The sequence below is a fragment of the Urocitellus parryii genome, chromosome 1, assembly GCF_045843805.1.
Source record: "Urocitellus parryii isolate mUroPar1 chromosome 1, mUroPar1.hap1, whole genome shotgun sequence".
Taxonomy (NCBI): Eukaryota; Metazoa; Chordata; class Mammalia; order Rodentia; family Sciuridae; genus Urocitellus; species Urocitellus parryii.
Window position 1 is genome coordinate 21804693 of NC_135531.1, and position 26602 is coordinate 21831294.

The 26602-nt window shown below is 39.9% G+C and overlaps 1 protein-coding gene across 2 annotated transcripts in view; it reads right to left on the reverse strand.

Moving 5' to 3' along the window:
• Window positions 1–26602, reverse strand: part of Rai14 (retinoic acid induced 14) — a 137174-nt gene that overhangs the window by 32033 nt on the left and 78539 nt on the right. For both annotated transcript variants that reach the window (XM_026390127.2, XM_026390126.2), the window contains exons 3-4: window positions 21356–21486; window positions 1976–2064 (exon numbers count right to left, since the gene is read on the reverse strand). In XM_026390127.2, coding sequence (XP_026245912.1) covers window positions 1976–2064; window positions 21356–21486 — 220 coding nt within the window. The remainder of the gene's footprint in view (window positions 1–1975; window positions 2065–21355; window positions 21487–26602) is intronic.

Below are 26602 nucleotides of genomic sequence, written 5' to 3' on the forward strand. Positions count from 1 at the left end.
TGAGAAGCATCCAGGATGGGTCTGAGCACCACCTATAGTGCTCCTTCTCTGGGGATCCTGCCATTCACTCTGCAAGGAAGTGGACACTGAATTGAGGTATCCAGGACTTGCTGCTTATACTGACCCAGATCCTAGAAATCAAGTTAGGGTTCTGATGGCAAATTCACCTGCATGGTGTAATGTGGCCACAAATAACTAAGCTCCATAAAAGCTTTTAATGGGGGTAAATGTAACAGTACAATACTAAATTAAAAAACAGGACATAGAAATTTATTGTATAATATACTCTCAGCTATGTAAAAATGTGCTAGGCAGAATCTATAAGGAAATTGCAAACAAACAAACAAACAGTAACATTTTTCTTTCTGATAGGAGTAGAAGCACTAGTTACCTTTTTTACAGTTTTCTGTACTCCCCAAGTTTTCTACAATGAACATCTACTAAAGGAACTTATTTTTCCCTTAATAAAAAGAAGTGAGGGAAGATGTTTAGTCCTGATAGAGAATTCCTTTCTAATCTGTTTCCTAACAATTAATGCAATAAAACAGAACTATTTGACACATGCCAGTGTATTTACTATAAGCTAGTTCTTTTAGATTATGAATTTTTGAAAGAGGAAACCTCTTCTACTTAAAGAAGTCAAATACCTCATTAGAGTTAAGGGTTGTTAGCCAAACTTATTGTGCTGTGTTTATGTGGTATAACTTTAAAAGTAAGACAAACAGAATGGATCTTGAAATTAAAGATGACTTTTATTAGTGCAGTGTAAATTAGTGTTCCCCTCAAGGCAGTCACTTAGAAAAACTATTAATCTGCTACTAGTTTTACTATTTCTCAAAATATTTTTTTGGAATGATCTGTAGAACTGCTCAGGAAAATCTTGTTACTTCAGTCTCTCCCTGTTTTTGACCAAAAATGGTTTTACCAGTTTGATGTGTCATTCACCTTACATGACTTCAAGTATTCTTGGCCTGTCCTAAAAAAACTATTCTCATAGATTAAAGATCACCAACCACTGAGATTATTTTCTTTTAAATGCCACAGACATTGAAAACATTTCTGAAACATACGTTTCCTAGGTATGTTATGAGTAATAACAGCATTCTTGCAATACCTGACTGATTCCCCAAGATGATTGATTACTCCCAAGAGACTAATTTTGAGGAAGGATGTAAAGGATCCATTATAGGTTAATGAAAAGCCTAGATAAAGACTGGAATTAGCTTGATTTTGCTTTCCAGTAAAAAAATAACAAAAAGGTATTAGAAACCAAAGATTTCCCAGTGTAATAAGTGAAGAATCATTAATTGCTTTGGTCTTTTCTTAGGACCATCACTGGCAAAATCCCAGGCTGGAAACTTCAGGGGCTCCTCCCCAGAGAACAAAGCTTATAAAAAACTAGACTACACTACCTCTTCTTTCCATATGTCCTGTTCTTCATTTGTCAACACTAGTTTCACATTAGAATCACCTGGGGAGCTTTAAAAAAAAATCCAGTTGACTGGAAAACTCTAGACAAGGGAATCTGAATCTTAGAGAGCATCGGTATATGTATACTATGTGCTCTTTCCTTTTCTTCCTTCCTCCCTGCCTTCCAAGTCCCAGATAATTTGGATGTGTTGAAGTACAGTAAGGAGTGAAGATCTTCATTTTCATATTATTATGTAATTCATAAAAACAAAAACTAGAGAATATTGCTTGCCCCATATGTTCAGTGTTAGGAAATAATGTAAAAAAAAAAAAAAATGAGAGATAGGAAGTACACAGTTCTCTAGTTGACTAAGCTCACAGCAGATGGAAACACAGGCACAGACAGGTGATGAAACCATACCATAGCCTAGCCATCAAAGGTGATTCTGCTTTCTTCTTTTGGCTATCTGCAGACTCTAAATTTTGCACAATGAAAATAAAACTTTTGTAATACCTATGCTCACGCTGACAAATTATGGACTTAAGAGAGTAAAACCCCACATACCGGTAGTGTCTTGGGCAGTCACGTCCACACCATGGGCAACCATGACCCTGAGGCACTCCACGTGTCCTTTTGTAGCTGCAAGATGAAAACTGGAGAGAGAAGAAAACACATCTGCTTAGGACTGCCACACCTTACATTCATCTCTAACAAAGCTTTTTGCCTCCTCATGTGTATTTTTTTCCCACTTGAGCTCCACAACTACCTGCTGAGTGAGCATTATTATCAGCCTCATTTCATTTATTTGTATTTTTAATTTTTTAAATGTTGCCTAGGTTGGTCTCAAACTCCTGGGCTCCAGTGATCCTCCTGCTCAGCCTTCTGAGCAGCTGGAACAATTGATGAGCACCACCAACTTAAACTTGTTTTAAAGATGAGGACCCAGAGCCTCACTATGGTCTGAAAATTTGTTCACTGACCCCTTTTCTTTTTTGTTTTTGTTTTTATTTTTGGTGCTAGGGTTGAACCCAGGCTCTCATGCATGCTAAGCACTGAGCTATATCCCACCTCCTCTCTGACATATTCTATTAATGATGGAGCAGGAGCTTGATCTTACCTCTTTCAACCCAAAGTTCAGGCTTGAAAAAATTTAAGATTTGATCACATATTTATCTCTTTATGAATCAACAGAGAGCTCCAACTAGATTGAGTTTCTAAATAAATATTATCTTTTCTCTTTGTCTAGCATTTACTTTTACCAATGCCATCATTTCTTCTTGTTTTTGGGGGGTGGGGGGTGGAGGGAGCACTGAAGATTGAACCCAGGGGTGCTTAACCACTGAACTACCTCCCCAGCCCTTTTTAGTTTTTATTTTGAAACAGGGTCTCACTAAGTTGCTTGAGGCCTCACTAAGCTGCTGAGCCTGGCTTTGAACTTGTGATCCTCCTGCCTCAGCCTCCCAAGCCACTGGGATTACAAGTGTGTGCCACAGCGCCTGGCACAATGCCATCATTTCTACATAATGCACACTCTAAAAAGAAACCTGTCTAAGTCACAGAGGTCAACGTTCTTGGACATCGTTGCTTGGACAATGCCAAAAGCAAGGTTGTGCTTTAGATGAACATAGTGACATACAACATCCATTAAGTGCCTACTTTACACTTCTAGATGCTGACTTTTCCTTCCCGCGACAGTGGTTTAGGGGAGCCCTGTCACTGTCTACCTCCGATGGCAGGATTCTATACTCAGTTGCAAACAGCACTGCAGAAAGCCCACAAAAGGCTCCAGAACTCAGTGACATGGAGTACAAACCATGCTCTACGACAACTTTAGTTGGACTATTAAAAGAAGGGATCACAGCCAAATGCCACACCAATGATCCCAGGGTGAAGGGCACTTCTGCAGGTAGAAAGAAGCAAAGTGTACCACCTGCAGTCAGGCCCAGAGGCTGAGATGGCCACAGGCTTCAAGAGTCTCCACCACGGAGACCTTCCTGCTTCTCCATCTCTTTCCTGAAGAGAGAGGTTAACAAGCCTCCAGTTCTCCTCCTCCCTTGGTCTTTATCTCTCAATGAATGCCCAGGCATTATTTTCTGTCAGGGCAGGATCTATCATCAGAGCCCAGGGTCACAAGCAGCTGGCAAGTCCCAGAGCTAATATTTGAACCCAAGTGGGTCTGACTCCAGCCCTTTGTCCTTCGTAGGTAAGTTGAGTGAAGGGGACAGATTATCAAGTGAGAACACTTCAAGTCTGTTTGTAAATCAGGCATAACATAATTAACTGTGTGCTTTGGGGAAATTGGATCAACCTCTCTGTGCTTAAGTTTCCTCCACTGTAAAGTGGAAGAACTAAGTCAAATGATTTCTAAGGATCCTCTGTCTCTAACATTTTGCTTTTCTGTCTACCTGGTTCTGATCATACCAATTGTTTGTGAAGCAATCTGTACATAATGTCTCTTTACAATCAAAATTCACTTTATAGTGATTCCACATTAAGTAAAGCATTGATTACATGGAATGATTTGGAAATGTGGTGACTTGTTTAAATTGAATTCCTGTTTAAACACAGCTTAGCCAAAAGAATACCCCTAAAAGGCAGGACAATAATACCCCTGTTTTTCACCACATTGGGGGAAGGCTTGATTTTGTAAAAAGTTTACTTTAAGTGATTAATCTTTTATTTTAACTAATCTTTGTAAAAGGTTTCTAAAAATTCACCAGCCTTATAACAATATACATAATTAATTGCTTTTGAGGAAATAAAGTCACCATCAAAAGACTCAGTTTTCAGTTCCTTGAACTCTGCTTTCAGGGGTGCTAACCCAAAGCCCCTGAACTACTAAGTCCTAAAATTGATTATATTGGTCTTCTTTTCTAGGTCTGTGTATTTGCTTTTAAGCTGTTAACCTTTTATCTCCTTTGACAGGGGAGAACTAAATCAAAAGTATCTCAAAAGCAGGGTAGCCATAGGCTACTTTGAAGATAGATTGGGAAAGTGATTACTCTGTACACAGGTGCATATACCCAATACCTAACTTTTTCCCCCCCTTTTGGTACCAGGGATTGAACCTAGGGGTGCTTAACCACTGAGCAATATCCCCAGCTTTTTTGTTTACATTTTATTTAGAGACAGGGTCTCACTGAGTTGTTTAGGGCCTTGCCAAGTTGCTGAGGCTGACTTTGAACTCAAGATGCTCATGCCTCAACTTCCTGAGCTGTTGGGACTACAGGCATGTGCTACCACATCTGGCTCCACCTAACTTTTGATTAAACTATAACCTACATAAATAAAACTGCACATATCATACAGTCTGGTAACTTTATAAGCAGATGCAATCTCACCTTCAAACACATCAAGCAACAGAACATGGTCCAAGACCTTGAGGTTTTCCTTCCAGGCTTACATCCCTGAAGCTCTGCATGGTCCTTTCTAGTTACCACCTCCCTCAGAGAGGATATTTATAGTTTTTTCTATTCTAAAGTGTTTTAGATTGCCTCTGAATCATATATTACATTTATGGGTGGTTCAAATTGCAGATATATTTGATAAGAGCACTGCTATAGGCCACTACTATAGTTTGGTAAATGTAATGTGTTGAACATAACTTGATATTCATCAAATGACTTGAAATTGCAGGGATTCAAGGTCAGTACTTGGAAGGCCAATAATCATTCCAAGATGGAGAAAGTGTTATTTCAAATCTCACACAAGAAACTTCTTAGACATTGTTTTTTAAAGGAAACCTCTAGTGTCAATCAAAATTGACCTCTCTGTTGGCTGTTACACATCTTTTGATGGATGCAATTAAATAAAGGTTTCATTGACTATGCTTTAAAAAATTATGTGTGTGGGGGAGTGGGGGTTGTTTTGTTCTGCCTCTTCAATTAAGAGTTTAGAACAGGGAGTGACTTTTTTCTCTCTTCTTGGGATTCTCCAACCATTTTCCTGCAGAATATTGGTATCCTGCTAAGAAAGAGTATTTTCCCAATTTATGATTGTCTCCCATATTTTACCAAATGCTTCAGGACTTACTATCCTTAGCAAAGTACAAACATAAGTAATTAGAAACAGCTAACTATAAGGGCAAATATTTGTGCTTGTAACTTTATACCACACCTATCTAATAATCATCACATTTTTAGATAGCAAAGTCATTCATGTGGGTCAATTAAACATATTATTTCTGGGTATTTCTCACAAAAGGCTCTAATTTCCAGGTGTCTGTTGTGTTCTGCTGTCACACAAAAATTGCTGTCTACTTTCTAAGACACAGGATCATAGGCATAAGCCTACAATGCAGGAAAGGGGATAGCAGATCATCTTAGTCATCATTTTAGTTTCTGATTCACTTCTTCAGATAGATATGGAGACATTTATCCTTCCTTCTCAGTGAGCATGCAATTCTAGCAAATGGGAGCAAACCCACAAGACACAATAAATAGGTCTTCTCGTAGGGGAGAGTCACCAGTGCTATGCCTTCTATTTGCCCCTCTGGAGCTGCCCTCTCCTTTTAGCTCTGGGTCCATGGCCCAGGAGACAATCCTCCAGTGCACTGTAACCAATGGGCTACCATGTTCTTTGGCTTCTGGTGGAGTTTGAACAATGGTTAGTGCTTATGAGAGTAAGAAGATGAGGAAAGATTCAGAGCATGATCTTTCCCACTGCCCTCCTCCAAGTCACACATTGGCAGCTGCCATGTTTCCTCTAGGAAAGCCACAGCTATGAAGGCCACAGTTCTGACTTTCCCAAAGCTACAATTGTGGCTCTTTCTGGGTTTGGGTATTTGTTCTCTCTCCTCATCCCTCCGGGTCAAGGGTAGAAAAGATTCCCACTATTGCTAGCCTGGAGCTGCATTCCCAACCTTGTTGGTTTCCTTTAACTTTGCGATTATTTGTAAACAGTTCCTTTTTTAAACTCTCATCAGCCATCCTTTGACAGTGCTACCTATTTCCTGGCGGATACTGAACATGCCACGCTTGGATATTTTTGTGTGTGGTCATCCACAGGATGAACCCATAAGTTCCAGGGGATATTATTTAATTATATATCTGTAAGGATAAATTCAGGTTTTTTTAAAAAATGTATTACCATATATCATTAGATTAAAAAGATATTTGAGTTTGAGTATTGTGGTTTAAATGCTTTTAAGGAAAAATATGCCATATAACTATAATTACACAGAATATGGTGATTTCAAAAAAAAGTTTTCTGATAGGGTCTTAGTTTTCTAATATGGTAGAGAACAGTTAAAAGGGTTCAAGATTGAACTCTTCTAAGATTTAGGGAAAACAAAACAAAACAAAACAAAAAAAAACCCTTAATCAATCAGAGCTAGTAGACTAGCACACCTTGCAAGAAAAAAAAAAAAGCTACTGTGGATTTACTTTTAAAAGGATACATTCACAATAATACATAATGGTACACAAGTGCACACACACACACACACACACACAACAATAGCAAAATTTAAAGCAAAAAAATAAAGCAAACCCACACATATCTTTACAGCCCAAACATGCCTGTAATTTGTAAGACTTAATGTGAAGACACTCAGAAAACAAAATTTTAACAGCTCCTAAACACTCCCATATGCTGAAGTTTTGTTTCTTGCTCTTGATGTAAACTCTAGTGGACTTATTTAGTTTTATTAGCATCCCTGATACTGTTCATTAAAGTACATGCTGTGGTCTGAAACTAGGAAAGTCTTACAAGTTCTATGGGCATATCCTATGGAATAAAAAAGATTCTTCAGTGATGAATTACAAGTAAAAGAAAATTCACTAAAACCTTCTATACTATTTACAATATAAATACATATATATTTTATATGCATTTATATGTACACATATGTATACATATATGACATATATACTGCTCCATACTATAGTCTATTATTAAAAATCTGCAGATAAGATTTAGGAAAAGAAAAAATAAGATAGCTACTCTGCAGTTATTTTGATATCCATTGAACACTCTGATTAATTCCTTATAATTACCTACCTAAAAGGATAATAATCTAATATTCTGACTAATAGTATGTCATTGCCATTGCTTTTTAGTCATAAAATCACTTTACCATTTAACTTGGAACATGGTGTTTATAAGCTGCAAGAGCTTGCTAAATCAGTTGCCACATAAAAGAAAACCCAAATGGTTGGTATGCTGGTACAGCTTTGGCTAATTTTTATGAAAGATGTATAAATGCAGAAAATTAAGACAGATTTAACACTAGAGTGACTTTGGCACCAAACCCTTAGCAACTATCTCCTTTATATTATGGTAGCACATATGTTCAGTCTAGCTATCTTATACATAAATAATCAATTACCCACAGGAAGAGCTGGGTCATTTTGTTTATTTCCCTGGGAAAGAAAGTTCTAGAAGAGAGGAGCCCTGCCTTCTTTCCCTCATTCCCCAAGCTAAAAGAAGCTATTTGTCAGGAGTGGGGTAAATACCACCGTACAGAAGGGCAAGGTGGGGAAATAATGGTGATAACTTTTGTTTATCTAATTTGGTTATCTAGTCATCTCAAAGTTTTAAAATTTAGGAAGTCAAGTTCTCATTATATCTACTCTCCATGCTTTTGCAAAATTAAAGCTTTGAATACGCTTTAACATTATTAAAGCTTAGCACAGGACAAAAATATGCAGTCAGATGACAAGTATAATAAGGAATATATCAAGAAGCATAATATTAGGGAGGTAAAACGTGTAATTTTTAAGGGCTCAGACTAAATGAGTTTCAACATTCATTTTGCCACTTGATAGTGTAATCTCAGGTAGGAGTTCTCTATATCCCAGCTTCCACATTTGTAAAATGGGATGTGGAGAATAAATGAATTGTATGTAAAAGTACTTAGCAAAACATGAAGCAACTAGCAAATACTCAAAAAAAAAAAAAAATAGGCCACCAATTATCGTAGCCTCACTCACATAGTAGAGTCTGTGACATGTTGCTTAATGAAAGGAATTGTTTCAACATTCAGAAAAGTCAGGCTAGCAGAAGTTAAGTCAAAAGCATCATACCCTAAAAAGCAAAGGGCCAGAGAGGAGAGGGATAAAAGCTATGTGGTTTTCCAGTGAGTGGAAACTTGGGAACAAAGTTGTAGACAGTCACAGACTACAAAAGCCACCCAAGACCAGCCTTGTCTAAGGCTCACACTTGAGCTGCTTACATTCTGGCACCTTCCACAGAAGTGATAATCCTCAGTGCAGGGTTTGGCAGCAGTAAGCCGTTAACATTTAGCCTCTGAATGTGAACCAGAGGCAGAGCCAACATTTAGTAAGATATTCCAGTAGAAAGTTGGGCATCATTGGGTAGAAAAACACAACTTGTCAGTGACACAACCTGGATTTATTGATGACAACTTACAGATTTCCTTTCTTATACAGTAACTGACAAATGTAGACATCCTCAGTGGAGGCAGGCTGGGAGGCTGGCAGGCTCAGGCCAGCCTCTATCTGGTGGCAGGCAGGGGGACTGTGGGTTACTGAAGGCTTATGAAGCAGATGGTGTCCTAGGTCAGCACCAAATTAAGAGCATGATCGATGCCCTCTAATGGCCTGTGTCCTGGATAACTGGTTGAAAGAATAAACCTCTACATTAAGACAGTTAGTAGATTGGAATGAGATAAATGGGGTTGGGTTGGGGGTGATGTAGAAGGTTGATTAACTACCCCTGGCCACACACACACCCTTAGACAGTATTCTTGACAATGTTAAATGAGTATTGGAGCTAATTCAAGTGTGGGATAGTTTTGATATTTCTACAGATAGCTGTCTATTTTTATATACTGTTACTACTATAGCTAAATACATTCATTTACACATTCACTAGGATACTAGGGTATTGTTATGTCAAAATAAGCACTGAGAAATAACAGTGAATAAAACAAAGTTCCTTTTTTCCCAGAGCATGGCTTTTAGAAGGAACACTAAAGAAAAATCAGTGGTCTCAACACATGCACATACACACATATATACCAGGATATTTGGAAATATCTGGGCACATTTTTTTTCTTTATTGCCAGGGGGCACTAGAGACCAGAAGTACTGCTGCGCATCCTACAAAAAAGATAAGACTGTTCTCCACAACAAAGGATTATCCATCCAGTCCAAACTATCCTAGTGCCCAGGTTGTGAAACGCTGTGGTAAACCATTAAAAGGCATGTACAACACTGAAAAATAATTCCATTAAAAAAATTAGAGAGTAAAGAAGAATAGCGACATATTTTTATCTTTTTATTGAGATATAATCCAACTACCATAACATTCACTCCCATTTCTTAGTCCCCTTTGTCCCTGGAAATCATTAGCCTACTTTCTCTCTCCACTAATTAGCTTTTTCTGGATATTTCCTAAAGAGGATCCTACAGTACATGGTCCCCTGTATCTGGCTCCTTTGCTTTGGCATGTTTTCTGGTTCTCTCATGCTGTACTCTCAGAACTGTACTTCTTCCTTAATGAGTTCTATTTTAGGAGTATTCTACATTGTTCATCCATTTGTTACAAGATGTACATCTGGATTTTTTTTTCTACTTGGGGTTATTGTTACTGTTAAAACATTTGTATATAGGGTTCGTGTGGACGTATATTTTCATTTCTAGTAGGTATAAGCCAAGGAGTGGAATTACTGAGTCATATGCTAAACATATTTAATTTTCTAGGAACTGCTAAACTCTTTTCTAAAGCTACTGCACCATTTTATATCTCTATCAACAATGTAGGAGGGGATCCAATTTCTCCACATCCTAGCCAAGACTTTTTATGTCTAGTAAATTTTAATTTAAGAAATGAGAATTTTAATTACAATCTAAAAAGTCTAGAGGCAAAACATTTAAGTCTTCTTAACAAGCTCTTTGAAGTAGTCAACTCAACTAATTATCAGCTGAAATTTCCTGTAAAAAAAGGAATATAAAAGAGTGAATGCAAAACAAATTAGGAACATCCTTTGGCTTTGTCTCTACATAAGCTTTTACTTCTAATTTAAAAGTGTGACCTTTCTGTTTAAAGATAAGAAATGTCATTCAAAAGTCCACATAACAATATATTTTATGAGAGACTTTGTTACCTGTTTATTTCTTTGTTTAGAGGGGTCAAGAATTCAGCAGAGGCAGAAAAACTATGAAAACTTTGTATCCACTCCTCTAACCCTAGGCCTAGTGACAAGGACACAGTTCACTAGTCAGGGATATCCATGGTGGACTCCATATTCTGATGCAGCTAAAGTGACAGCACTTCAGCAGCCTTAGTGTTAGCTACTCAGAGAGTGGTGCATGGACCAGGAGTTGGGGGCTGGGGATGTGGCTCAGTGGTTAGGTGCCCATGGGTTCAATCCTAGGTTCCCCTCAAAAAAGACATGTGAGCTTTTGGGGCCCTACCCCACATCTACTAAATGACAAATGCTGCTGGCACAAGATCCCCAGTTGACCTAGTGTGTACCCTCAAGCATGAGAAGTACTGCTCTAAATGGAGGACAAGTTAAAAGCCTCACACCATCAATTTTTGCCAAGGCACCCATTGTTTCATGGTCTTTTGAAAACATAATCCCCTTAGCCTTAAAAACAATGCATAGATATGTTCCACACACACAAAAAAGGAATCCCCGTTGGGTCATGTTTCATTATAATTCAGGATGTGTAGTTTTGCTTATAAGACTCAGCCAGGGCCCTTCAACAGAGATGTAACTAAAAGACACAAATAAGCAGCCCATAGATTTATATAAAATTACTTTGATCCTTTGATGCTTATTGATATTTGGAATGTTGCTGCTATTGTCACTTGGAAAGATCCCAAGTTTTCAGTGCTTGAAAGTTTGTTGCACTCTGACATTCTCCCTCTCTATCACTCCTGACCTCCCTCCACACCCGCCCCAAGAAAGAGTCAACTCAAAGAGCAGCTGGAGGGCAGGCTGAGTATAGGCTGGAGGAAGTGACAGAGGAGCAGGAGGAGGCAGTGAGAAACTGGAGGGCTCTTTGGGAGGACCAGGAAGCACAACTATTGGCTGCTTTGTTGCTTCTTGATGGTGGCTGTGATGACTCTAGTTCCCTCCTTCTAAACCATGTTTAAGGTTTAGGTGACAGCAACATCATCAACCACAGGATCTAGTCTATTGAAACACTGCTGTACTAAGAGTGTCTTATCCTCATTGCAGGCTTTTCGGGGGTCAGAATAAACTATTATGGTTCTCACTTTACAGAAGAGGAAACAGGCACAGAGTTTACCAACTTGCCAAAAAGTCCCAGAATGAACAAATACAGGAGTTTGTACTCTAATGTACTTGTAGCGACATAGTTCTGAATGTCTTAAATGCAGTCTGAAAAACTCTTTAAAAAAAATAAAAATGGCACCCGAGTCCTAACTCGGGCATTATAGATTATAGCCCAGAACAGGCCCTTCACTGATACATAGCATTGCTTGTCAATCACTCTGCAAATTGAAATGCTATGGATTACAACTCACTATTTGTATGGCTCTTCAACAAACAAAGTTGAAACTAAAAACTGGGAGTATTTGGCAAAAAGCAAACATGGGCTTCTCACTGGGACATATTAGTTTTGCCAGGGATTAAAAAAAAAAAAAAAAAAAAAGACAGGAATGTAATCCCAGCACTGAAGCAAACTGAGCCAGCAATGGAGGTTTCATTTCCTAAAAAAAAAAAAAAAATTCAGCAAAGTTGTGCAAACCTTCCCGAAATAAATACCTTGGGACAAGGCTGGCATATTTCCCAAGGCTCTTCACCAGAAGGGTACTTGAGCTGCTGCTATCCAAAAGACCATGAGTTATGGTCTGGAAAGTTCTTTCAATTTTCCAGAGTAATAATAAACACAATTCTGCTGGTTTCTGATTGCCAGCTGAAACATATTGGAAGGAAATACATATTCTCAAGGCTGCCTTTAGAAGACTTGATTTTCCAGACATATTCATTCACAGAAATTTTCACTAAAACCCAACACTTTCTTGCCACTTTCACCACCCAGACTCCAGGTACACAGAAGGCTGGACCACGATACAGTCTTCAAAATCTTCCCCACCACTTCTGCGACCAATTTCCAGTCCCCAAATCAAGCAAACAACCTACTTTTAAAGAGCTGATCATGCACCAAAGCCTACCAGAGATAGCCACATGTCAAAATTCCAGAGTGTTAGAATTTTCCAGAAGGATAACATGTCTAGCATCTTTATTTCATAGACACAGAGACTCAGCCCCAACATTTCACTGAAATTAGGAAATATATAAAAAGATCAGGACTTTAACTTCCTGACCTAACTCAGAGAGCAATTTCTCTTACTATACTCATATCTTTCTTCTTTCCTTTAAAAAAAAAAATTCCAAAAAAGGAGTCACCATACTCAGTAAAAGATTCAGAAGTAGTTGTTTCTTAAGAGCCTCATCATTTCAGTTCTGCAACAGGTGCCTCACATTTTGACCACCTAAAGTTGCTTCTATTTTTTAAATTAATAATTTATTATTATTATTATTATTATTATCATTATTTACACAAACAGAGCACAACTTTTCATTTCTCTGGTTGTACATGATGTAGAGTCACACCATTCGTGCAATCTATTTTTATTGTACTCCTTTCTTAAGATGTTTTTCTGTATGTTCTCCTACTCAGGAGGCAGAGTCAGGAAGTATTTATGATTAGGATTTAATCTAAAGTCCTTGCCATACTCTTCAAGGCTCTGCAGGAGGTGTCCTGGCTGGCCCCTCCACCTCACCTTCCAGCGGTCTCCCTGCACACAGGACTCCAGCCCACTGGCTCCTTGTGGTTTCTTGAGCCCATCAGGCATCCTCTCACCTCAGGGCCTTTGTTCTGCTCTTCTCTCCACCAGGAAAGTCACTCCTCCAGAAAACTGTCTCGCATTGTCCCCATTCCATTCAGGAATCTGCTCAAAGAGCCCTTCCTTCCCGAAGCTTAGTCAAAGTGGCCCCTGCACTCTTTATTTTCTTCAGCGTACCTGTCTTTACAAGGAATGCTTGTTTATTGTCTGTCAGCCCCATTAGATGTGTGTCCCATTGTGCTGATATTTGCTCTTGCTGCTTTCAATATTCCTATGGCACAGAGTGACTTTTAGCTTTGTGGGGCTGGGGCATTGTTTGTTTGTTTTTAGATAATGCAAATCTTTAGCTTTGAATTTGCTTTTTTTATTCTAAAATTTTTGAGTTTTCTCAGGTTAAGGTACAGCCATACACTGTCATAACTGTGAATTTTTCTTAGGTGGTCATGCAGGTGCTTGGGAGAGAAATTGTGTCCTTTCGCCAAGTTTACCATCACAGGTGTACGGTGGGTTCCCCAAGCACAGGCCCAGGACTAGCAGTGTCAGCATCACCTGGAATACGTTAGAAATGCAAACTTTCAGGTTCCTGCTCAGATTCCAGAGGTGGAATCCAGCAAGACGCCTCAGCTGATTCTGAGGCACATTCAGTTTAACTTAGGATCATTGGCAAAGCAGGAAGACATGAACTACAACTCCAGTACTTTCTGGTTTTGCTCTCAATGCTACCATCCTCAAACCATTTCATACCAAAAGCTGTATGTACTATGGATCACTAGAGAGGAGATATTGAAGAATGAAAAGCTGAAAATAGAAAATTTTACAAGAATACAATCTTCCAGTAAAGTCATTCAAATTCAGTTCACTCAACTAGTCTATATGTTTAAAAAAAAAAAAAAAGTCTTTTTTAGCTCTAAAACCCTATGGTTCTAGCCCAACTCTCCAATTGTTTGTTGGAAGGTTGGGCACATCTTTGTTGCACATCTGAATTGTAGGTCACTGAGCTCAATGAGGATGGGCTCACATGGAATATTTCAGTTGGGGTGACCCTAAAAATAGGATTAAAAGGTCTGGAGTCCCATTTCAGATTATAATCTGAGGGTAAAGAAGGCAGTACAGTCTAATAGCTTCTAATTATAAAAGCCCAGTAAAAGTAAATTCCTCTCTGCTGGTGGGTATTAACCCCACTGACCCATGAAGAAATCCCTCCAGCCAAAAGTCCCAATGCAGACCAGATTTCAGCAATTTCCAAGGCAACTGTAATAGCAACTCTGATCACTGCTTCTAGTAGAAACCATGTAGCAGACAGGTTGAGAAAGGGAAACAGTTGTTGCATTTCCCTGCTAAGTGGGTCTAGTAAATGAGACTGATGTAAAAAAAAAAAAATGGCCATAAAAATAACATTACTGTCCTTTTAGTGCCCACAATGTGGTAATTAATAGCATCAGCAATAATACTTCTAGGGACAGGGTTTCCAGAGGACAGGACAATGGAGACACTGAGATGAAAGACCACGTACTCAAGAGCTAAGAGATCCCACAACATTTAATTTAAGCCATAGCTCTTTTTCTTCAGGACTGTCTGATTTCAAATGTGGCCTGGGAACAGTACTTGGACCTTATAAAATTTCCATTAGGACAAATTATTTGCATATTATAGACACTGATATACCTCCAGACTCCAGCCTTGTCAGTTAAAACAAGTGATTTGTATTAATTTCCAAACCTTTCCAAGTCACACGTTCCTTTTCATAAATTTATCCCAGGGTGACTAAGAATATCCCATGAGAAATACCTGAGAGAACCTGAGAAGGTCTTCTAAAAGGATGAACAAATAAACTATTTGCTGAATGGACGACACAGGCGAAAGCCCCTGATCCAATATGAGAACAATTCCTTTCTTACTAATTAGGAAAGGGTAGGCTCTAACCCTGGTAGCTTGATAACAGAGATAAGCACTTAGGTAACCAAGACTCGCAGATCCCGGGTGATTTGAGAGTGGCAGTTGCTTTCCGCTTTGGAAATTAGCAAAGACTTCATGAAAGAGGTGGTAAAACTGATCACTGGATAATACACAGAATTCCATGGGATGGGCATTTTTAGGAAGGCAGGAGCAGAGGTGAGAAAGCAGGAGGGTTTGTGAAAGACAGGCGTGTGCTAGTGATCCTATATCCTGAACCCGTGAACTGCCCGGCTGCCGCTTAGCGTGAGAACCTCCTGCTCCAGCATGCCCTCTCGAGTGATGACTGAGGGCGGGTCACTGCCTGTGTGCTCCAAGATCCACCCTACCCTCCCCTGCTCTGCTCTGTATCACAGTGAACCATATTTCCCAGGCTCCCCTGACCTCTGCACTGGGGGCAGGTCGGGCTGGTGCCTTCCACCACAAGATGACCCAGACAAGGGCAAAGCCAGAGGGTTTGGCCCTGGGCAATAATTACCCATTTGAGTGTTTAAAATCCTTCATATTCAATATACTTAATTCAACTTTGAAAACATTGAAACATTTTAAAATGAAAAATCCTGGGATTCTACCAATATTTTTGTCAGTATAGTTTCTAATTTGCAAATCTATTTTTCACCTCACTTCAGTTATATACCTTCCTTCTACTGCACGATTATGCAACAAAATGTTTTGCTTTAACATACAACACTGTTGCCTTTTTAAACTTCAGGAATTATGTTATTTTAACATATTTAAGACAAAAGTCGCTATCATTTAAATTTTATTTTGTGCACAGGCATTACATATATACTTGTATGTGTGTGTATACTTGTATCTGGGCTCCGAAAGCTGTCTTCAGCCTGCTTGTGACCTATCATGGTACCACCTGTTAAGAAGTCTAGGAAACGTGACTCTCTTGTGTAGTGACTTCTCATATTGGACTGATCATTCAAATCACTTTCAAAAATCCCTCTGCCCTGACTACACTTCATACCAAGTAAACCCACAGTTTCTGAGGGTGGAACCTAGCCTTTTCCAAATGATTCTAATGAAAGTGCCCAAGTGATTCTAATGAAAGTCAAGTTGAGAATAAATGATCTAGTGCCAAGTGGGGGCCTTTAACTTGGCTATCATAAGCTGTTAAATAAGGGAATAATGGCACTGGTATCATTTGCTTTTCAACGTGCTTGACCTGCTTTTTCAACACCATCCTCTTGCCTTTTATTTACCCAAATCCTACCCATCCATTCATTCTCCAAGTTACCTCACTTTACATCTCAGACAGGCTGCATTTCTTAGCTACCCAGTATCACATTAGCACTCCTGTCCTAACCCCCCATGGTCAGTATTTTACAGATTAGCAATATAATTATAATTATTCACCAGTATATTCACTGGTCTTACCTTCCTAACTAGACATTATGTCTCTTGCAGTCAAAACCCATATCTGCTCTTTTTTTAAAAAAAAAATCTGTTCACAACAGTTTGGAACAGTTTAGACTAAAGGAGTACCTACCAACTAGTAGATTCATGAAACACAAACACTTGAGTGTACTTGCAAGGTACAAAGAGAGGTTATTATTGCCGTCAAAAATCCACATAGCTCAAATCAGAGTGGATATAGCATATCATTATGTCAAATGTCAAAAGGTCTTAGAAATACATAGGGTAATTTTTCAGGGAAGGATAGAGGCTGCAATTGTATATATAGTAGGTAACGGTTTCAGGTAAATTAATTTGTCATGCATTTGAGAGAAGAACTGGAGGAAGCTGATCAGGTGGTATGACTTGATGTCTAAGCCTGAATTGCTGGTATAATATTTCTAATACATGCCTATTCTGAAAAAACAAGAAAACAGAAAGAACAACAAGACACTAGCTAGAAAAGCCCATTATTGTACTGTTTTTCAAGGCCTACTTCCCCCACGTTATGTTTAAATTCCATAGAGTAATCTAACAATAATTTCACAAATTCTTGCTTTCAAAGCCCAAATGATCAGGTTTCTGCAACGTGGGCTACATGAAAGCACATGCATGTGTGTGTGTGTATGTGTGTATACACATATATTTTTTTTAAAAGTCTATACACACATGTCCTGGTAGGTATTTGTTCACATACAACAGTCCCAGTAGTGACTTTATTTAGTCTGGTTGTTCCTAAGACAAACACATAACTTTAATTAAAGGCACATCCAAATGTAGGGGAAACCATCTTGAAACAATTAGGTTCTTCTCCGGTAAGAGGTTTCAGGGCACTGACATCCTTCCACTTCCTCACGTCTCCCCCGTGGAAAGAGAACAGATGGGGCAGAGGCAAGCCAAGCCTGACTCCATAAACACAGCCTGCAGCTATAACTCTGGCCTGCTCCATTTTCTTCTCTTCCGACCAAGACACCCACCCTTCTTTTACTCTTTCCTAAATGAATTCCAGTCATTTGATTGCTTTCACTTTTTTTTTAAACCCCTCTTTGATCAGTCCTAGAGGGAGAAAAAAAAATTCTGACTTAATTTCTTATCTTTCTCAGAAAGGAAATATTTCAGGAAGAAACTGAAAAGTCTAAGGAATTACCCAATCACCCATCTGGTTTCTGACCTTGGCTTATGGAAGCTTCTGGAGAATGTCTGAGAGATGGCTGCCTTTGCCAGCACATTCTCGGGACTTTCTGGGTCCTCTGGTTTTCTAGGAAGTACAAGCTAAGTATTTCTGTATTTAAGCTGCCCTGGAAACTGGGGGTACAGGTTGTGACAGTCACTGGAATAGTCCTTTCTCCTCTCAATCCCAAGTTAACTCACTTCTGGGTGATTTACCCATGAGCACCTCTCAGCAGAAAGAGCAATTTTCTCCACACTGAAAAGTCGCTTCAGTAAATGGCAATTCAACGGCCCCTTTGACAAGGATGGAATACCAAGAAAGACCGGCTCTACAAAAAAATGGTCTGACGCTTGTCCTCACAGAGTTTACCCTGTTGTGTTAAGAGTCAGAAAACAAAGGCTTTTCATAGGTGGAACATTCCTATTGTTCCTGTTCTTTGAATACAATGGAATACACTGGACACTGAATACAACTGGGCAAATCTGTGGCCATTTTTACCTGGAAGGAGGACAGAAGCAGGCAGCCCCACCTCCAGAAGAAGGCCAGCTGGGAGATAACATTGAGATAAGGGTGGAGCCGCAGGGACAACCTTGAAAGCCAAATCAGGACTTGGGGCTGACATGGAATTGTAGATTTTTATACCAAATGACAAAATGTACTATCACAAAAGCTCTCGAGAAAATAGGCCTCCAGCCTAGTTTTGATGTGGTGCTATATAAAAGGAAGGGTAAACTCTTAATGAGCAGGCAGAAAATGAGGCCAAGTGCTGTCCAGGACCTAATTTTCAAGAGTGATGGGGCCTTATCCTTAGAAGCAAAACATCTCTTAGGTGTCCATCAACACATGCCACCCCGGCAGCTCCAAGGGCTGGTCTAGCCAAGAGCTCCAGCAGAGGAGAGCACTGGTTCTGACATGAACTCAGAGACACTCTTAGAATGTTACCATTTCACATTCTACCAAATCGAAGGCACCTGGAAAGAAGAGGAACTACAGAAAAAATCTCCACAGCTTAGGGAAAAACTTCAAGTGAGCACTCAGTCTAGGATGCACAGATGAGACTAAACTTCAGTACAGAAGTTCAGACTTCCAAAGGTGATCAGGCTGAGGCAAGGCAACCAACTGTCCACTTCATAACACAGCCCCAGAATTGGTATTATTATGCGATGACAAAGGGTTAAGGAAGAAGGTTTCCTACCTCACAGCCCTACCTTATTCTCAATACTCAGACCCTTAGGCCTGAACGAAACTATGAAACTAAGATTGAATTTTGTGGTGCCTTTAAAAATTAAATTCTTACAGTTACCAGTTAATAACTTTAATCCTCAAAAGGAATATCCCAAGCAGAAAAATGAAGTGTTGACAGATGATTGCTTATGGAAAATCCTACACTGGAAAAATAATTACCTCCTCTCTTCCTTTTTCATTCATTCTTCTAACTTTCCACATTATGTATCATGGAAAGAAAAATGAAAAATAGCTGACTTGTGAGTGCACAGTCAGAAGTGTGAGAACTATGTCTAGAGTTAGTTCAGGGAGATCTGTGATGTCTATATAACTGCACTTCCACTACTCAAGGAGAACAGAATGAATACATGTTACAAAGTGGATGGGCCCGGAAAACATGCTAAGTTAAGGGAGCCAGACACAAAAGGCCAATATTCTATGGTTCCATTTATAAGAACTGTGCAGAATAGGCAAATCCAGGTACGGCTGACTCATGGTTGCCAGGGGAATGGGGAAGGAAACTGATAGTGAGGATGGTTGTTCCACACTGTGAACTGTGTATTTTAAAATTACAAAAATGGTAAACTTTATGTTATGTATATTTTACCACAATAAAAGAGAGTAGAAAATGATTGTCTAGTCATGTATTTCGTACACAAGAAATATGAACCAAAACAACAAATTTGTTAAGGTGTTCATAATTGTGGCTAAGCCGCTAATCCAGATTTTCTATCTTCTTTTCAGTGAGTATCATCTTAGATAAAATGATCACAAACATTTATCTCCCCTTTTCCCTGCAGTTTCACGTATAAAATATTGTCTACAAGCAAGGTTGGGGGAGTAGATATCAAGAAGGCTACACAGAGGTATACAAAGTAGTTGAAAAGCCAAGTGCCTACCACCAAAAATCTCAGGAGAAAACAATATTGATTCCTGGGCTTCCCCCCAGACCAAGCAATTAGGAACATCTTGCTGACTGATGTATCACATGGCATCAGTATTTTTTAAAAGCATCTGGGTAATACTAATACAAAAGCTCCCAGGATGGAGAACCACTAATCTTGGATGAGAAGGGAAGGGAGCTGACTTTGTCAAGTGCCTATCATTAGCTGGGAACTGTGATGGCTCTCTCCATACAGGGTCTATAGATGTGGGTGCCCCATATACTTTTGCACCTTTTCTGGCAAGGAGCACTACAGCCCCTAGGAGCAGCACTCAACTTCTGGGGACCAGGAAATTAAGAGATACACCCCACTTTCCTTACCCTTCAGGTGGGATAACTCTGAATTATCTAATCTTAGGCAAAACATTTTTATGTAAAAGGCCAGATGGTAAATAGTTTGGGCTTGTGTGCCACATGGTCTGTGCTGCAACTACTCAGTTCTGCCTTTGTAGTGCAGAAGCAGCCATGGACAATGATTAAATAAACATGTGTGGCTGTGTTCCAATAAAACTTTATTTATAAAAGTAGATAGTAAGTCATAGTTTGCTAACTCCTGCTCTAAGTCTAAACAAACTACCAGAAACCCTCATCAGGAAAGCATCCCAATTCCCTGCAATAAATCCTACACAGAGCTCTTTTGTGTCCCATGCTTTCTGGAATCTTTGGAGTCAAAAACTACTGGCACCCAAGTCCCTGTCTCATAGCCTGTTTTTGAGGGCAACCCACTCTGGTATCTTGTATTGCACTCATAATTACTCTAGCAATTAAATAATATCATGTCCATCTTACAGTGAGCAAGCTGAGGTTCAAGGATTACCTAACTCTTAAGTGATAGGCTCCATAGAACAAGCCTGTATAGCTCCAAAGTCACTGACCTTTCTACAATACCATGGGGGTAAGAATGGATAAAAATACCTAAATAGGTGCCTATATGCACAAGTGCACACACACAGTCTTGTACTCAAATATGTAACTTTTATAGAAGGCAAGAGTACCATGTGTAGCAAGGCATGAAGCAAAATCATACTACAGTATTCATGTAGTTATCTATGTTATGGAAGTGGGTGATTCCATAAATTACAAATAGTAAGGTTTGAGGGTTACAGAAAAAAAAATATTTTTCTCTTTTTCTGCTGTTTCTTATCTTAAAATTTATTTCCCAACCACTAACTGGTAGCAATCTTGGTGCTATTTGTTCTCTGGTGAAATCTTTGGTTACATGTTTGGATAACAAACAGCCACTCGGGGGAAAGCTCAAAGTGTCATCTGGAATTAGAAGGGACAGAAACCAGATTAAAACATCCTCATACACGTTTTAACATGGGAGTGGGAGGGCAAACAGCAATAACTACACAAAGGCCCCATAAGGCACTTGTGAAACTCCCTCATGGACACTCGGGATTCCAGGGAATATTCTGAAACCCAGAATGGGCAGATACGGGAACCAGTGTTTTTGGCTTACGCGGTCTTGCCCTCGCTGTCATGCTTGGTGGCACTGGCCCCCTTCTTGCCCAGCAGAGAGGCCACCTTCTCCGAGTCTCCGTTCTCCACAGCCTGCAGCAGGCGGTCATCATTCTTGTTCCACTCGTTGGTCTGTGGAGCAGAGGGAAGAGTCAGCGCTGATGTACAACATGGGCCACGGCCATGCTGAAGCACAGGACCTTGGTCCACCTAGCTCAAATCAAAACCTACTCCCAAATGGGCAGCTTTATAAATACCTTCCCCTTCACCATGGAGACACTCAAGTAGGCCTCGGTCTTCAAAGAAAACATCAACAGTTCAGTGATATATTGGCCATCAGCAAACTGTGATAGTTATTCCTTTTAAGAATTCTTGAGAAGATGAAGCAACTTAGAAAGACCTAGGTCAGTTTATACATTAGCTAATTCCTAGCTAAACTTGACAGCCAGCACCTGAGTGAGAATGTTGGCCTTTGACCTAGTCCACAACTCACTCAAGTGCACTGTGTTACAGAATCCAACTGGCCAACAGCTCAAGGTTACCCTAGGCTTTAAGTACACATAATTCTTTCATCTGTATTTATGGCTACTCTTTCTCGCCTATTTACTGGGCCTTGATTTTTGAGTCATGATGATTTTAAGTAGTTGTCCAGGCTACTAACTAAACAAAGTATCAGCAAAAGACAAAACAAGTTCCTGAGTAAGCTATTAAAAAATCTAATAGCAAGGGCTGAGGTTGTGGCTTGCTGGTAGAGAAGCTTGTCTGGCATGTTGGAGGCACTGGGTTCAATCCTCAGCACCACATAAAAATAAATAGATAAAATAAAAGTATTGTATCCATCTACAACTAAAAAAAGAAAAAAAATCTAACAGCAATACCTCCACCAATAACTTCTAAACCCAGTAATTCTGCCAGCCACAGTGACAGCAAAAATTTCATGTGCATGAAAAACAACAACAACAACAATAAACAGGCTTTACTCTTAGGAATGGGATAGATGATCTCTGTTTCAAATGTGTGAGAAGGTAGCAGTGAGCCACAGAAGGTTGTGAAGCAAAGGATGAGAGAACAGAATCAAGGATTGAGGGCCTGGAAGGTGTGTAAACATAAAGGATTTGAGGGAAGAGAGAAGGGAGAAAAAACACTGGGCACAACCAAGTTTCCAAGGCACCCCCGCAGCAGGCAATGAGGTCATCCTACTTTCTGGCTTCTTCAGTTGTGGACATCATTACCCTGGGACTGACAATGTCCTCCCTCCCCAAAGCTCCCAACCCTTGCGTCTCTTCTCTTTGCCTTCCCCCACCTTGAAACTGGCATTGAACCCAGGGGCACTCTATCCCTGGGCTATATCCCCAGCCTTTTGTTTGTTTGTTTGTTTATTCATTGAGATAGGATCTTTTTAACTGTGCAGGCTGGCCTCAAATTTGCAATCCTCATGCCTCAGCCTCCAGAGTCACTAGGATTACAGGCATCTACTAGTATGCTCAATCCTAAAATTTTCTACAGATAGATCTTCAGGGCTCTGTGTTTCCTTTTGATCTTTGAAGATTAAGAAACCACAAGCATTTCTTATTAAAGGCCTTACTGTGGACCATGACAAGAGAGCAGATAGAGGTAATATTGAAGATTGGCAAGCTATAAAGAGGGAATTTTAAAGGATTACAGTCTTCCACAGCCCCAGGAGTGTGTTCCCAATCTCTGTGCTGATGGAACCGGGAGACCCATTAGGACTCACCCTGTCAGAGATTAAAGGTGGGCCCAGCAGATATGCCCAGGAAATTGCAAATCTGTGAGCCTCCGGACTGGGTCACTCCCATTTTTCAGGGTTTCTTTCTCCCCAGTGTTCATCACTGAGTGCAGGAACACAGTAAGAATGAGTGAGTCTGAAGGAAAATCAGCAGTTTGTCCTCTAGGATTCAAGAATCTGAAGTCCCAAACTCTAGACTGACCTGCTATGTGCCCTTAGTTACCCATAACCTCTCTGTGTCTCACTTTCCCAAGTCTTTGGGTTGAATGACCACTGTGATTCTTCAAAAGTTCAAAATCTTTACTCTCGGCAAATTTCCCCCAATCAAACTTTGCTAGGGATTATTCTAGAATAGTACCATCTATGAAAATGGAACTGTTTTATATTCCTACTGACCAATACTGTAGCCACAAGGCCAATGATTCTCATCCAGAGTGATTTTTGCCCTCCTCCCTCCAAGAACATTTGCCAAGCTTTAGGAACATTTTTGATTGTCCCTATCAGGGAGGACCACTGGCACCTAAAAGGTGAAGACCAGGGTGCTGCTAATCTTGCAATGTCTAAGACAGTGCCCCCTTGTCTTTTAGAAAGCAAAATCTAATCCCAGAGTCACACATGGCTCCTGAGTACTGAAAATTTTCCTAGTGCACACATCTTTGAGACTTCATGTGCCAGGAGCCAGTGGCTACCATAGAGATTACACGGCTCCTTTCATCAAGCTTGTCAAAGTAAGAATGTGTCAGGACCCATGTCATCTACCCTCCTTCCACAACAATCAATCTGCTCACAAACAAGACAGTAGGTTGCGTCTTCAATTACAAATAAGACGAACACAAGCAGCACACTGTCCCAGCATAAGAATTTGTCAGTAGAGTAGGAAGGTTTACTAACGACTGCACAAAACAACTGTAGCAAAAAGTCTCTTTCTTACTAGAGAAAGACTGTAGTCAATTTACCCCCAGAGTGTATTTTATAAACAAAAAAACCAAAAAAGTTTATGAAGTACATTTAATGAATAATCTCCACCTATGTTATCCTAAAAGGGAAAATTATTGTCTTTTAAAATCCTTCCTCAACCCTAACTGTCCAAATTAAAACCGGATTGGGAAGATCAAAAGGATATTAAATCTTAGACCGCAGGACTGAAATTACTTAAGCAAAGGAAGGGCCATATGAAAGAATTTTCCTTTTCAGTTCTGCTAAGGCACTCCGATTTTAAGTAGAGAAAAATCTGATCGTAGGGCTTCCCTAAAATCACTTCCACATGGATCTGCAGAGAGTTCAACCTTTCTAGGACACAGCATGAAAGGTTCCCCCACCCCTATTCTTTGGAGGGCAAGGTCAACTACACATTCCTTTAGGTCTAAAAAGCCTCTTATCTAAAGTCTGTTCTGCAAGCAGACAGGACACTAATTTTCTCTTGGAGAAAAGGCAAAGAAAGCATGGCTTCCCACAAGGAAATACTGAAAAAATAATCTAGAACACCTTTCAATCTGCAGGTTGCTGACAGGGCTCAGGGTTAGCAGCAATAGGGAAAATGACAGGTGCTCATATATTCTGAAGGTCTTAGAGTTTGAGCAGAGAAAGGAACCATCTGAAAGAATGAGGAAAGGCAGAGGCAAGCCCTGGAGGGGTGGGAGAGGGCAGACCATCAGTTGGGAAAGGCAGAAAGAAGGTAAAAGTTTTAGTCTCAAAAGTATGCTCAAGGAGGAGAGCAAGAGGGTCCTAATTAGACCTCTGCTCCACAAATCTGGATTCTGAACAGTGAGGCTTCCAAGGTGAAAGGCCACCACCCAGAGTGATGGGTGATGGTCTTTCACCTCCACTGCCTGGAGCCAGTGCTGTAAGGTTCTCAGTCCTGGGCCAGATCACTGGCTATCTGCAATTAGCTCTGAGACACATAATTGGCCATAACCATGCTGCCCAGCTTTCTAGGTGCCACCACTTTCCCCTCCTAAACTTACCCATGGAAATACTGCCTACTTCCTTTCCTCTGTAACTGTTCCATACACCACATTCTGCATGGGCACTTACAATGCAAGGCAAAACATTTAAGAAGCACTTGGAATGTCATTGCTTTTGGGTACCCAGAAGTCAATGCCTGTTCCCTACCACATTCCTCTACTGAAAGTACTAAATCAAAATCAAACTTTGAAGAGAAATCTCAAAAAAAAAAAAATCATTGTCAATCCACGTCCAAAGGTAGGGTTGGCTGGATAAAGAGATGAAGTTTGGAATTTTGCCATAACATTCCACAGTAATTCATTCATACTGCAGAATTGAGGAAGGCTTCTAAAGAGCACTATGTCACCAGTCACTACTTCCCTTGAAAATCCTCCCCTCTAATTAGCACTTCTTCCATAAGGCTGGCCCCCACGGTGGGCTCCTGGTCCCCTTAGAGTTTTCAACATATTAACTAGTTAATGTAACATATTTAAAAAATGAAAGAGGGCTGAGGTTGTGGCTCAGTGGTAAAGCGCTTGCCTGGCACATGTGAGGCACTGGGTTCGATCCTCAGCACACACACAAAATAAGTAAGTAAATACATAAAGGTATTGTGTCCATCTACAACTAAAAATATTTTTAAAAAATGAAAGAGGGAAAAAAGAAAACATAAAGTAATCACATTTAATAAGGTTAAATGCTTTATAAAACTCATGTCTATTATATGTATGTGTATACTGGGCTATGATATGAAACGTTTCCTACTGGAGAATCACAGTAAAGAACACTGGAAGACACTGCTTTGGAATGTTCTGCCGTCCAGCCACCTATGTAAAGGCTAACTTCTAAAACTTGCTCAAGCCTTGCAGGCTCTCAGGCCTTTTCTTGTGACCTTTCTCTGCTTCTCTACTCTGTCATGTCCCCAAGGGCCACCTACTCAGCTCCACTGAAGCCTGTAGTCTAGACTTGATGTAATACTGCATTGTGGCTTTTGTTTGACAGCTCATGTTTGTTCATTTTGTCTCCTGTCTTCAGCTCCCTGAAGACACTGACAGCAGCCTTTATTTCTTACCCCCTTGGTGTCTAAAAAATGCTCAGTATTTGATGCTGATTTTAGCAGGAGTTTCTTCCTCTTAGTTAACCTAAGTCTCTCTTAACTTTGCAAATGTTTGTGCTTTCCATTTATAAAACTTTCACTCTTTTGCACACAATTATTAAATCATGTTTCAGATTTTAAAAATTTTACAGGCTAAATAATCCAGTTCCCTTAACTTTTCTACAAAAGGCCAACTTTCCAAAATTTTAATCATATGTATATTTTCTCTACATCTCTTCATGACTAAGGAGCAAAGCCTCATAAAGCCTCATAAATTCAATCAGAATGAAGCCAGCGTCTCCCAGTCATGAGAACCACTTGGGTGCTTGTTAAGTCTGCGGAATCCCAGGCCCCATCTTGGAGATGATCCAGTGAACTGGGGTGGAGCCCTGAAATCATGAGCTTCAGTAAGTGCTCTCAATGTTTCTTACTGTCAGTTTGGGGACAACTGGAACTATGCT